At 40.1% G+C, this 15,333-nt stretch overlaps 1 protein-coding gene across 1 annotated transcript in view; it reads right to left on the bottom strand.

Moving 5' to 3' along the window:
• The window catches only part of UNC13A (unc-13 homolog A), a 239,759-nt gene that overhangs the window by 20,280 nt on the left and 204,146 nt on the right, over positions 1-15,333 (bottom strand). Inside the window, exons 36-39 of the mRNA XM_088450825.1 lie at positions 7,355-7,393; positions 6,901-6,930; positions 5,207-5,263; positions 3,852-3,932 (exon numbers count right to left, since the gene is read on the bottom strand). Of these exons, the coding sequence (XP_088306951.1) occupies positions 3,852-3,932; positions 5,207-5,263; positions 6,901-6,930; positions 7,355-7,393 (207 nt within the window). The remainder of the gene's footprint in view (positions 1-3,851; positions 3,933-5,206; positions 5,264-6,900; positions 6,931-7,354; positions 7,394-15,333) is intronic.

Genomic DNA, 15,333 nt, shown 5'->3' on the forward strand with positions numbered 1-15,333 from the left:
CTTAATCACACTATCTCTGAAGCACACCAGGAACGGGGTAATATTCGCCCTGAAGGAACCCGGGGTGTGAGGCGGCCACGGATCTTATCCCCAGTATCCTCACCAGCTTCTGTCATGACAACAAGTGCGTAGAAAGACCACACAGGAGTCTGGATGTGAGCCGGCTAAACAACCCACAGACATCACTCTCGTGGTTTGGTATACCACTCAGGTCTGTACGCTGTCACTGCAGAATTTCCATTTTTTTTTTTCAATTCTACACGACTTATTACAAGAGCATCGGATGGTCATAATTCCCGGAGCTACGAACTGGTGTATTCAGCCCATTATCTACTAAGTCTAAGCCATATACAAATATTTGTTTGGGCAGAAGATACTGGAGTTCTAAACAAGGTATATCTGGAAAACATGTGCCAGTTCTGAGGTGTACTCTATACCTGTACTTTTGAGCTTTTTTAATTATTCTTACGAGATAGACTACATTTTGAAACAAAACTAACTGTTTCATTGTTTAAATTTGTTCTTTTGCCCCTTCTTTTTGTTGGGATATATATACAACATTTTAAATTTTTATTATATAATTTTCCTTTATATTTTTCATATAAGCATATGTTTGACCAACATAGTGGTATCAGGGGATTGTGAATTTGATTTTTATCTTTTATCTTATGTATTATATTGTATTAAACATTATATATGTATTTATCGCTGGCTGATTTAAACTGTAATTCTTATTAATTCCTATTGTGTCTACAAAAAGTTGAGGCACAAATATTGAAATGGAATTGTTTCATAGCTTATTTGTGCTCCCCCCTGTTTTTCTTTGTTTCTTTCTACTTGTAAATTTGGAGGGGCTGACAACCCCCTGTGAGGGAGCAGCATCAAGCTTTTGATACATAAGCAGAGTGTCTAGCGCCTAAATTTATTTTATTTTCTTCTTGCAGAAGTATGCCCAGGCACAGGAAAGAAGTAGGTTGGCGTAAGGGAGATCCTTGCTAAGTATGCAGTGGGTGTAATAGTGCCCCTAGCAGTGTCAAAACCAAGATCTCATTTTGCAGAGCTAGATTATTAAAGCGAGCTACAGAGGTGGAAGGGTGCATTGTTAAGGCTTTCTTTGCTGTGCCATCGGTAGCATGGCCATTTGTGCTCTGTAATAGGAAGTGCTGTTTTTTTATACTAATTCTAAGATGGCAAAAATACTCATGGGTTTTGTGCAAAATTTTTAAAGGGACGGATCTTGTGCCTTGCATTTCTGGGTAAAAGAGCATTTCTGAGTACACATTACCTGATGTAAAATATAGCTTCAAACACACAAAAGCGCAACATCGTAAAGTCAGTGCCAATGTCCCTCAATGAAATGATTCATTTTAGCCGTAAATGGGGCAATACAAAGTAATACAAAACCAGTATTTGTCGAGATAATACTTAACCTAGTGAAATGACTGGTTTTAAAATGGTAGCAGGTTGGATTTTTTCACTTCAGATGTTTACACATATCTAAACACTCAATGACCTTCTATAGTGTGTGGATGTGTCTCCTGAAAGCAAAACGCAAGCATACGGTCGGGTGTACGCAGGGCAGACCATCTAGATGCAGTGATTGAAAATTAAAGTTTTTCTCACTACATATTGAGTGTGTGTTGTAAATTATATCTATAGAGTCTCCTTCTCAGTTCACCCTCCAACTGTTTACCCCATCCTTGTAGAATGTAGCCACTTGTTCTTTCCTTAAACTATCTCTACCATCAGTGTTCCTTGTCTCTTTCTTCCACAGGATCATTTGAGACCTGTTCCTTCAACCTGGGACTCATCCCCGCCTGCTGACTCTAACCACAGAGAGTTGCTCTACCCTTCCCCTTGTATTTGTCGTTCCTGGTAATGGTTCTGCGGAAATGTTTGTGTTTCCACTTTATACTCACTGTTGTCCATTGTATTTACACTTTGTTTTATCTTTACTTCTTGTACGGTGCTGTGTACACCTAGTGGTGTATAACAATTAAAAGATAATGATAATAATGTTGAGAAAGGAAAAGATAAAGATGCATACATAGGTGTTTATGCAGAATGAGTATTACACCATTTGGTGTGGCATTGTCAGGGTTCGGCCTAGGATCGGCTATCTCTCACTTCTGTGCCGGCTTCCCCTGACTTTCTTGTGGTCAGACGTCTGGTGCAGTGAGGGGTGAGATGCTGAGTATTCTGCCTTAGGTGCTTTTGTGGACTTCAATGGTTGGCTGTGTGTTTTGTGGACTTCAATGGTTGGCTGTGTGTTTTCAATGGTTGGCTGTGTGTTTCAATGGTTGGCTGTGTGTCACATGACAGTTCCTCTCATGTGACAGTCCTCCTAACCAATGGTAGCATGATCTCAGTCAGCTGACGCTGTGCTCCAATAATCTGCTACGCCTGGGTATAAATCCACCCCCAGAACTTCAGGAAGATGCTGTTCAACTTCTTTGTTCCAGTGCCTGTGTGTTGCTTCAGCCTGCTCACAGTTCTTTAAAGTCTCCAGCATTAGCTTCCTTGCTATTCTCTCAGTCTGAGAGTTAGTTCTCTCCTAGTAACCATGTTTTTCTATGTCTGTTTGTCTGTGTATATCTGCACCTGCATATGTATTTATTCCCAGTATATGCATGTGTCCAGCCTGCTCTGTGTTTGTCTGTGTAAGTCAGCATTTCTAGTTTTCCCCAGGATCAGCCCTTGTCCACTCTGCTTTGTTTTTGTCTGTGCAGCCAGCACCAGCATTTCTAGTTTTCCCAGTATCAGCCCATGTCCACTCTGCTCTGTGTTTGTCTGTGCAGCCAGCACCAGCATTTCTAGTTTTCCCAGTATCAGCCCATGTCCACTCTGCTCTGTGTTTGTCTGTGCAGCCAGCACCAGCATTTCTAGTTTTCCCAGTATAAGCCTTTGTCCATTCTGCTCTATGTTTGTCTGTGCAGCCAGCACCTGCATATTTAGCAAACTCCAGTACCTGCCAGTGTCCACATATCCCTGAGCTGCTGTGCTAATCAGTTCCTGGTTTTCTCAGCGATTCTCAGTACATTTCTCAGTAATCTCATGCAAGCCTGTGATCAGGATTTCTAATTGTGTTCCAGTTTATCTCCAGTGTTCTAGCAATAACTTCATGTAATATAGTTTCCGGTCTTCTGCCATTCCCAGGTAACTGTCCAGAGGGCCGCGGCCTGCTCACTTGGTGCTGCAGAAAACCAAATCCCAATTGGAGGGGTCACTGGAGAAAACCACCAAGTGAGTTAGACTCCGTGCCTCGGGGCAGGTCTAGCCAAACCTGGGTTCGGCCGCAACTAGGAGACCTAGTCCAGTCACTCCTCTAGTCGCCCGAACCTCCCGGCTCACCGTCCTCCGGAGGAACACTTGCACTGGATCATGACAGGCATATTTTTGTATATTTTCGCAATGCACATGCCCAGAAACAGAGGATACAAATGGGTAATTACAGAGTTGGATGCATTATGGACGCAACATGCATTTCTATTAGAGAGGAGGTACGGGGGTGTGAAGGAGCGTTTTCATGTAGGTTCTGTAAGGGCTTGTTCAGGCATAGGTGTCTTATTCAGACCAACAATTATTTGCATCAACTCATGTTAGGAAGTATATCTTTTGCACACGCTTATGGTGTATATGTTGTTAATGCAGATCAAGAAGCATATCAAGATAAATACAATTCTGTATGAGTGCAGAAATATGCTATTTATACACCACTACATTTTGGAGTATTTTGCGCCCACATTGCTACCAACTCAGCATCAGCCCCATAATGGTTCAACATCTAATAAAAATACAAATTATAGAAAGAAGCACCTGTGCTGAAACACATTGTGCACACTACAAATTACCTTAATAGTGTCCAGTGCAAGCTCCACTACAGCACATTGCTTTGGGGTTAAGCTCTTTGCCTCCTCCCTTACCATGTGATCCTACAAAAAAAAAAAAATAACAACAGTATTTCATTAGCTAAAAAGGCTGCTAAGCCAGTTGTCTGCAAGGATATGTCCAGTCATAACAGTCACACGCTGAATATTGGACTGAGGAGACCTAATATGTTCTAATATGTTTGTAAAGAGAGAATCTGTCTCCTCTTTCTCCTTTCCATTTATACCCCTTTTCCACCTAAATTCCGGGTCTGACCCGGAGTTGGAACAAAGTTCCTATCCGGATCACACCCGGAATTTTGCAGACGCCGACTCGGGATATTCCCTCGTCAGCGCCGCTCACACCGCAGTCGGGTCTCCATAGACCCGGCTTTTGCGGAGTGAAAGTGGTCGCTTGGAGATGACGTCATCTCCAAGTACCACTGAAGCCGGACCAATCGGCCAGCTAGCAGCGCACTCCAGGTCATCGTGACCTGGAGTGCGCTGTTCTCAGAGCAGGGTTTCACGGGCTACGCCCATGTAAAACCCTGCTAGTTACCTGGGGTGGATTGCCGGGTCACTCGACCCGGCGATCCAACTCTCTCCCCTTTTACACCAGGGAGCTGCCCGGGTTAACCCTTCAAAAACTCGGGTTTTAGCTCCGGTGTAAAAGGGGTATTAGATAACCCTGGGACATCAGGAAAATTTGCAGGCAGGAAAACGAGGATGCTGTTATGCAGTGGTAAATAACATAAACAAAGTAAGCATTTAGGTAGAAATAGAAAACATGACATACACAGGTTGCTTTTATTTACTACTGAATTTACAAATATTAAAGAAATATATCCCAAAATATATACTTTATATTAGTTAAGTAATTAAACGTGGGATAGATGTAGATATGGAGCTATTTCTAGTAGGAACTATGAAAGAACATAGAATTACATTGGCTAAGCAAACTGCTTGATAGAGCAGACCCTCCTTTTGTAAGGCCGCAGGGGTCGTAGAGAGTGGATAATGTATAGCCTCTTCTATCTCAACTCTAATACAAAAATACTCCAATTGTGGCTCCATGTCCTCATGAGCCAGGGCAAATGCCCCTTTATTAAAATGGCCCTGGTATTAGTACTGTATTTCCATAAGATTTGTGGCAATATATTTGTTTCATTACTAGCTACAGTATATATAGTGAGGATTTTTTTAATCCTTTTTATTGATTTTTAAAATACCAAACATAAAACATATTATATGTCATATAATAATAAAGGGGAGGGGGAAAGAAAGGAAGGTGGAAAGAGAGGGTGTGATAACCAAGTAAAGGTACATCACATATACTATACCTTCAGTTTTGATAGCTGTCCCAGCTCTTTAGCAGCATTAATGATGAGATGTGTCCCCTGTTAGAAATAAGAACCACCAGAAAAGTTACACAAAGACAATGCATACTATAAATTAGTATGCAGCAGTTTTACCACTAAAATCTATTTATTTCAAATATAATGCTTAGCAGCCCCTGCAAACATCCTTACTGCACACAACACTACAGAGTTTGCCCTTCATATGTCATAATATACATATATACAGTATATTCTAAACATACCACATACAATATATGTATTGTAAGCATTTTTAATATGTATTTTTATGTCCTGCTCTAATAAAACAAAAAATGGCCTTACCCTGCAAAATGCTTGTGTAGTGCTAGAGATAGACAGTGCCACTGTTATTATTCAGATATTCGTTATTATGCCTGCTCTACAGGGGATAATCTGCAACTGTAATGTCCCCTGTGATTGCCTATGATTTCCCTTCCTACAATTTTAAATACCTTTTTTGCACAGTAAAGCATTGTCGATTTTATCCTTATAATGAATATACTGTAGGTGGATCTACTGTACCCTACTTGTTATTTTTATTTGAATCATTTTCCTTATTTTATGGAGTACTTAAACACAGGAGCTGATTGTCATAATTTAGCTTAACACAGTTATTGTCCATCACTTATTTACCTAGCTTTCATATAATTCACCTTCCTGACAATCCCTACATTACTTCTACTGTGTCATACCCACTGTAATGACTCCAGTCTGTACTAGGGGTAGAGGTTATAATGCCACATATAAAAACAGACAGCAAAACAGAGAACAGTGCATGAGGGAATATTGCTGCACCATGCATTTTTGTCTGCTAAGACTTGGTCAATGCAGCCCACATACTACTACATAGAATTTATGAACCTGGAAATTCAGTATCTAATCTCTTTTACAGCTGTTTATTGAGTATCTATTCTGAATCTTCCCTTTTTGATCATATTTAAATCTCTGCATATTATCATGCTCTGTAGTACATGACATCAAACCCAATACTTATTTTGCATGCATTTGCATTTATTACAGAGGCAAATGCACCACTAACCCTGTATTGTATCCAGTCTATTTACACTATAAGCTCTCTTTGACCGAGCTGCCCTTTATCTCATCTTCATTCATCCAACATATTGAACCAGGGCTGTAACTAAGGTAGTGTGCCCTGTGCTGGCACCGCAGGACAAGGGGCACTGTTCAGGCCTGTTAATTTTCTGTTTATTATCATTGTAGCTTCCTCTTATTTCATCCCCAGCATCTCCTCTCTCTTCCCTGGCCCTTCTCCATGAGGCCATTCCTCTTTTTTGGCTGCGTTATGTCCGGCGCCAATGCTCTCTGGCACAGGGCACCAAAAAGTCTAGTTACAGCTCTGTCAGCCCAACAGGACAGGTTTTTCTCCACATTTTCTATTCTAGGAACATCTTAGTTGCCCCTATTTATGTGCTAAATGTGAAAAACAGTCTGTACTTTTCTTGGACCAGATGTGTTTTGCATTGTAATTGTAACCATCTATATCATACAGGAGCTTAATTGTACCCCCCACTAATATAAGACACAACATAATACAGAACAGATTTAGGACACATCTCACAAGGGCAGATTGTACAGAGAAACATATATAGAAAGTGGGAAGGAGTGCAGACAGACAGACACACACACAGTGTCCTTACATCTGCATGGTACGGCAGCTTCACCCTGCTCTGGAGAGAGAAGTTTCAGATTAACATATGAGTGTGGGTGTGAAATACAACTGAGTAACAGCCATTACACATTAAGACAAATACATACAGCACAGCTACACACATTGCACAGATCCACACCAAAAAATGCATTGCTTAGCTTTTGTATATAGAAAATTAAGCATTACTTAGAAACATACACTGCTAGTTACATTGTAACCAATACAATTCCAGACCACAGCTGGCTGCACAAACCTTTACAGGTTCCTCCACATTTCTACTTCTTTTTACAGCAAAATCTTTACAAACTGCTATTGCTATTGTGCAGTGATATCCACTGTCAGAGCAGGAGGAATACTTTGCAACTCTTACGGATTCTCACCGTGCTTAATCAACTATGCAATCTTGCAATACACAAGAGTGATGGGTCTGCATACACGTTTACCTTCTCTAGCCCTTTGCCATGTTTTCTCAGCAGCGTCCCCTGCAGAAACATGTCACAATCGTCACTGCTCTGGAACATGCATTTTTTTGCACAGTAATGTGTTTTTCCAAATCAATGAGTGCATAGGTCATGGTACTAAGATGTCACGAAAGATACAGTTTGATCAAGTGCGTGTACGATGTGGTTAAACTCAGGAGGGAATTCAATTCTCAACGATTTTCAACTGTGCATATCCCCAAAAATGACAATATCTTAATTGAACTGGGCATCTCAAGGTAGGTAGTGCTGGCATCAAATGCTGATATATCAAATTAAACAATATTTTGTGCACAATCTTAGCACGATTTTGATTCGATACATGAATGTCTATATATTGACAGGATCGATAAATTATATCAATATCAATGTAGATATAAGTGCTCTAAAAATACAGATCAATATACATATTTAACACAGCAACTGGCGACAACAGGACATTACCGCACTCATGAATGGTGCTCTTGATGACTAGTGACCCCAAGTCTTTCCCCCAGAGTCGGGATGGTAGGTGCCATGTGAAATCCTCTGCAGCACTACTACTACTACTACCAATGTGGCTGTGCAGACTGGGCTATCACTCTCCCCTATCTGTTAGGATGTACATCTAACTTGCTAGCTGCTGTTAGGGTTCTACTTAACAAAGAAGCCATATTAACACTAGAAACAAATTAAAGAAGGTGCACCTTTTACACCTTTCCAGAATCTATCAAGATACTGTAGAATTGAATTCCTCACCCCAGGTCGCTCGCAGGACATAATTCCACCCTGTGCTGGCCCACATATCCTGAACTTGTAACATCATGGCGTCATGGCAAGGTGGCAGTAAAGAGCAGTGCGCCTGAAAAGTCCTAAGGAAGCTGCTCTGGCTATTCACTAGGCTGCAGTGTGCCGTTCCAAGCACCCTGCTAGCCAAATGCTGGTGCCACAGGGGAGTGACAATGCAGCTCCCTAGTCAGTGGCAACACTCATCCACTCCTATATATGGTCCTGGTTGCTCTCCACATAGCAGGAGGCCATTCAAATATGTATATGATTGGTATTTAACAAAGAGTGATGTGAATCACTTACCACTCTTGTAATTCAAAAAAATTGCCCTAAAACCAAGGTGCTGCTGGAGCGAGTGGTAATGTCCCAGTCAGATGATTACATCCAGGACATTATCCACAATGCTCCACTGTAGCTCCATCGCCTGACAATAGTGTGAAGCCAGCCAGTTATCTCTGTGTGGAGAATAAAAAAAAACAGCATTTTTTTCACTGGTAAAAATAAAATTACAGTACTTAAATACATTTCTGTTACTAAGCAGAATATTAATCTAATAGACTTCCTATTTTATTAAATTTTTTATTTAATTTTACTCCTTAATTTTGCTGCGACCAAACGTAAACTGGACTGTGTGGCAATGTAGCATATATATATGTCCGGCTTTCACTGCTTCATACACTGTATGTCTGGGTGCACACTGAACACTACCAAATGTATTGGAAAGTTATAAATATAGAGCAGTTATATATACAGCAGAAGCAGCTCCTATAACCGGAGACCTAAACACAGAGACACCGGGCTCAGCCGCTCTCCTAGCCTCCTGCCCAGTAAATTACTTCACTATGGGAGGGCATTTTTTTATATCCTACATGTAAAATCTGCATTAAGTAAACCACTGTAATGACCAAGAAGGAACATAAGGGTTCGGGTGGAAGGAATCATTCTCAGGTGGATCCTATTTAATGACTGGTCATTGCTGAAAATAAGGCTATGAGGGAAGGCCATACCTTAAAGACCCGTTTGATGTGCTTGTAAACCTTCTATTTGCGGTACGCACATTACATAGCTTTGCAACTTTGTGATCTAAATTACTACACTATAGAGCGTTTAATTCTCACCCTCTCTTAGACATTACCACTACTTGAGACGTTGCAACAACAGTCTCCCAGGAGAATATCAGCGGCCACCCAAAATACGGGGAGTGTATTTGAAGAAATTGAAGGAACACCAAATAAAGATGCTAATACTGACATTTTAGGTGTAGCATTATAACAGCACCGTTTTTATATATTTGTCCAGAGTTCCGCACTCACATCTCAGCAAAGACAACAACGGGGTGCACAACAGCTGGAAGGCATAATCCAAATGCTCCAGCATAGAATTAGTTCCAAAAGAAGTCACTCCCCACCAAATGCAGCATACTGTAAAGAGATTTACTGTACTTGTTTAATCCATGCTTGTATAAATACAATGTTTTGGTCCTTTCTGGACCCTTTTCAAGAAGGTCAACATGTGCAACAGGTCACCAACAAAGTGCTAAAGCAGGTATGGATCCAGACTGCTTTAGCACTTTGTTGCTGACATGTTGCACATGTTGAGCAACATGCACGTGCATTTTATCAGAGACAGCTGAAGAAAGGGGGAGTAACCAGAAGTCCGGACATCTGAGGTGACCTATTCTCCAAGCATCCCAGTGTTGCCTTCAAAATGTAACTTTTCTACCTCTGTTGGTTACACTGAACTCTTGTTAGAGGTATGAGATCTTATGGTCTTTAATCAGTGCTTCTACCCAAGGCTTCAGTACCTTGTAAAATCCACCAGGGGTCATCTTTGGGATACCCCTGGGGGGATCCTAATATAGTATATTATGGTTATTGCTGTAATTAGACACCTACATACTGTTGGAAGGATAGATATAAGTTATAAAGATTTATTATACTGGAACTCCTCCCATCAGGGCCTAAAACATTAATGTTAGTAGACATAAGGTATTTCTAGTAATTACATGAATCTATCTTTTTTTTAATTGGATTAGCACCACCACCTAACCCACGTTTATAAACCCATTTAATAACAGTTTCCTCAACACTCCCAAAGTAAATTATCCCACAAATGTACGTTAACAAATTAGAAACTACTCCCCCAATCCAAGAGTAGTTCACACTTCCCCTATTCGTTTTCACTTAATTCCCCTATGTAGGGATCCCTGGCCTCCTCACAATTATCACAAGTTCTACTCTCACTCACTCCAGCAAACCTTTGAAAGTTTAGCAGGTATAACAGTTATTGTACATAACATATAATTACTGACCTTTAAACTAGTAACCTATGTATAAGCTCACAGCCTAATATAAAGTTTCTGGCCAATAACACGTTGGTGCTCATAGGTATTGTCTAGTTGCAAACCCGGGTTTGTTTAGTCAGTAATGAGAATTCTCACCCACTATCCTTTTTACTGGTAATTAACTCTTCCTATAGATTGTCATTAGTGTACCATATTTGGAGATAAGCGGCTATAGTAGTTCAGTGAGGTGCAGAGAAAATATTTATTAACTATAGTAGGTCAATGATGAGGGATGAAGATTATTATGTTGTAGTACGTAACAGTGCTGTAAGTCTAAATGTATAAATAGGCTATCCTTTCCTGCAAGTAAGGCACTTGTCCTTTGCCTTGTATGTAACAGACCTTACTCCGTCTCTCTGACCCTGCAGCAGCTGGTCCGTCAGACAGCTCCTCCGGCTCTGCTTCTCGGAAGACACCCACTGGGAAGATTTAGGGGCATATGTATCAAAGCTTGATGTGAGATAAAATTGTGAGATATATATCACCAACCAATAAGCTTCTAACTTACATTTGGCAGGCTGTGTTTAAGAAATTATAGTTTGGAGCTGATTGGTTGGTAATAAATTTGTGAAATTTATATCTCACATCAAGTTTTAATACATATGCCCCTTAGTGAATAAGTCAACTCAGATGTCGGGACCTATGGTTGCTCTCCCTTTCCTCACCTGCCTCCGCTCTGCAGTCCCTCAGTGATGCATCAGTCTCTGGAGCCGTCCCTGTGGTATGCTCCTCTCCTCCCAAGTAAGCTTGAATGCGACCACTGTTTACTGCCTCCTCTCTTATATACCTTCAGCCTCATATTCCTTTCACTTTCTCGCTCTCCATTTGTGCCATCAGTACAGCATGATATCTATCTAGCACCTTAATTTCCTCATATCGCTCCTCTCCCCAGTCAGCACCATACTGACTCTCTGCACTCTAGAAAAACTCTAATAAAATACAACAATGTACAAAGCGATTTCTAAACAAATATACAGTTAGAAACATTGGAATACCATCGCTATTATAAATACATATGTACCGATTCTTTAATTTACCCGGGGTTACATTCGGTATTCTAAAATATAAATTATTTCCGACAGATGATCGGTATGCATCGACATGTTATTATGGATTTGGGTCCTTCGATTGTCCAACTCTAGAGTGAGAGAAGATTGGCAAAGTTGGTGGCTACGAGGTGCTAATTTCCCAAACACCTCCAGGCTTTCTGACAGCATATCGTAGACATTGCTGAGAATTGAATTCCCCCAGAGGGTGTCAGCCAGTATTTATGCTGGCAGCTGGCTGTTGATGAGCGAGGGTGTAACACTAGTTAGTGTTAAAATGGTGGGCAGAATTATTCCATTTTCATTTATATAAATAATTTAAATATGACTGTGGTGTCTATTTTTTTCATACATAAAGTCAAATTTTGCATATTATTTGAAGTGACACTCAATGTAAACACCAGTAAAGAGACGTCACCCATACATGTGACAAGACAATGTAGTATGTAACATAAGGCAGTGTATGCATGTAAGGAGAGCACAAGAAGACAATAAAGCGACAGCAGAAAACATGATGACAGGGGATAAGAGTCACTATATATAAAGACATATTCAGGAGAAGCCATTTAGCTAAGATAGTGTAGTTTTTCTATGTGGACAGTGTAGTTTATTTAACCCCATCCCTCATCTCACCTGCAGATGTTACAAATCACACTGATACATAAGCATGAAGAGAGTCCTGCTCGTGAGGACATACTCATTATATTATATGTACATGCTCTGTCTCTCCAACATTACTTTGAAGAACTCTATAAATACATACATGTTCCTTTCTAAAATATCAATACAATCCAGAGGTATCTCTGCTTTGCAAAGAAGAGTCATCACTCCACGGACTTAGTAAAAGCAAAATGATTTGTATTAAACACATCAGGCCATAGCAGCAATATCACAACATTTCAAGTCCCCTGGGGTCTTTTCTTCAGGGTGTAGAAGAAAATACCTCAGGGGTCTTCTAATGTCGGAATATTGCTGTTATGGCCTGATGTGTTTAATACAATAATTTTGCTTTTACTAAGTCCGTGGAGTGACGACTCTTCTTTGCATAGCAGAGATACATGGAGTCAGTGAGAGTGTGTGTCGATTATTAAGGCTTCATATCACGGCGGATATTTTTAATTTTTTATTCAAATATCCCCGCAATGTACAAAGGGTTGCTGTAACCATTGTCCCTGCGAGTAATATCCCTGGCGATTTGTGGAAGTATTTCACATCTCCATGAGAAGCTGACACGAGAAGCTGACACACTGTGCATGTACACAGTGTTAGCTTTCGCCGCCGACTGTAAGCCTTGAAGCCGTTTACACCATCTTCAGATAGTGAAAACTACTGGGACCAAACTCTGGAAAGCTACGCTTTTTGGAGTTTGGTACATACTGTAGGGCTGACACCGTAGACCCTATTGAGAATAATGGGGATTGCAATCTGCAGTGCTAATTAGCACTCTGACGGAGATTTCTATAAAATTGAAGTTCAATAGTTCATAAAATGATGCAGATACTGCAGTTTCTACTTTCTATATAATTTTATGAAAAAAGCTTGATACATAGGCCCCTAAATAACACACTAACCTTTCCATCAAAAAATGAGGGTTCTGCACTCACTTGAAAGTACAAGTATACAGTAAGTGTTTATTTTCTATGGTGTAACAACATAAGTCTAGTTCACTTGATGTCTGTTTGGGTGAATTTCTTTTAATATTTTTTTTTTACTTACTTGGCTATTTTCTAAAGTGTAAATAAATAAAGTCCGCCAGGGGTTTTGCTTTACTTTTTTTTCTTCTGGTTTCTGTTCTATCTGCCCCTGGCAAAATTTATTTTGCGATTTCATCTCCCTCTTTTGTACATTGACAGAAGGACAACAATAAAATTATGTGCTGAGCTATGCAAATACTGTAAATTCTAGCCCCCTTAGATGTGAGGTGCGATTTTAACTGCATTTTAGAGTGGTTTACTGCAAAGATATACGGTAAGTGTAGATACTCACAACAATTGAGGAATATTGACGTGTGAGTATAAATGTTCTGATCAAAGATATTATGAAATAATAGTTATTAAATTCCCCCCAAAAAACACTACTCTAGTTTACACCAATCTTTCCTGAGTGACACTATTTTAATTTCATATATCTTGTAGCACCCTGATGTAAGTTAGTTGTTGAACCTTTATATATGGTTTATATATGGTTTGTACCACAGAATGACTTGTTTTCCCTGTTTCATCAACAATATCAATGTATTCCATTTTTCATAGCAAGTTCAGCCAATTAGAGCTTTGGGATGCATATTTGACAAGGACAAAGGCTTCCAATACCACTGTGCATATGTAAACTAGTAAAGCCATGGCAGCTTGCGCAGACACAACAATAGTGACTGATGAAGCCATAAGTCCAATTCAACTGCTCCCAGCCAGTATGACAGGCCAGATGAGAATCATATTATGGTTAAATTGTGGTGATAATAGTTTTTTTAATGCTGCGATAAGTGGCAATAGAAAATCTATGTTATCACCACACATTGATAAATAGACTCATTAGATAGTTACTGCCATTATATTGCTAGCACTGACTTTAGCACTCAGGTCACAAAGACAAGGAATTAATGAGGAAAAATTATGGTAATACTGTATTTTAAATGTTGGTAGTAGCCCCTGTGCTATAGCTGCCATAAATAACTGTACATGTTCAAGCTGGATAAATGTGAGTAATCTAGCGTTGTTATGTGATTTACCAAGAGGCACAGCCTGTAAGGCAGGGGTCTTCAAACTTGGCCCTCCAGATGCTGTGGAACTACACATCCCAGCATGCACTGCACATAGTTTTAGCATGCTGTTATATCAAAAAGGTGGCAGTGCATGCTGGGATGTGTAGTTCCACAGCAGCTGGAGGGCCAAGTTTGAAGACCCCTGCTGTAAAGGGACAGATTGATTTTTTGTTTAGGTTAGAGATGTATAAATACAGTAACAACAGGTTTTACTCTTTTGACTACTATGTAGCACATACAACCTACAAATGACACAGCACTAGTGTAGAGGTGCTTCAGCAGAATTTTAAATGATTGAACAACTTTTCCTAATATTTTAAGCAATCCAGTATTTCTTAAATTCAAGGTTCGCTTTTCGCATTCTGCGGAATATCATTCTGCACTGTAGTTGGCTGAATTTGTAATCTATAAAAAGCTGCAATGGCAATGGTTAGGTCATTCTAACCAATGGTGTGTTTGGAATAAGGCTGAAAAAGGGAATAGCAGTCAACAAGTATTAACATTGAACACTTTTACAGTATATGCAGCAGCTGTAATTAATAGAAGTTGAGGTTGATTTGGCATATCTGTGCCAGAATTAATAATAAGTATTGTTTTTTTTTGCAATGTATAACTAACACAACTATTTATTACTGTGACTGTTACTCATTTGTGATACCCCTACAGTGTTCAATGTCCAATTTATGTATGTACACAGAAATGCTATATGAATATACAGTACATATGTGGCAATTCATAAATGATCTATGTATTCACACTGTTTTAAATAGTAATATCGCAAGGCTGATAAAGTTATATAGATATCCAAAATAGGGAACATGGAGCAGCATGCCTCACAGGACTATAGGAACTGAGGGGGGCACGCAGCTAGGGACATTGGAACTGCAGCCGCAGCATCGGGGGGAACTGTCCCCATAGTGGACCAATGGTACACAGGGAGAGTGAGCAGTGGAGAGGCGCGGATGGTCGGCGGGAAGGAGCCACTCACGCGACCGCAGCTGTTATAAGGAGGACACGTGGTTGC

This window comes from Taudactylus pleione, unplaced genomic scaffold (genome assembly GCF_031769625.1).
Source record: "Taudactylus pleione unplaced genomic scaffold, aTauple2 ptg000529l, whole genome shotgun sequence".
In the NCBI taxonomy this organism is placed as follows: domain Eukaryota; kingdom Metazoa; phylum Chordata; class Amphibia; order Anura; family Myobatrachidae; genus Taudactylus; species Taudactylus pleione.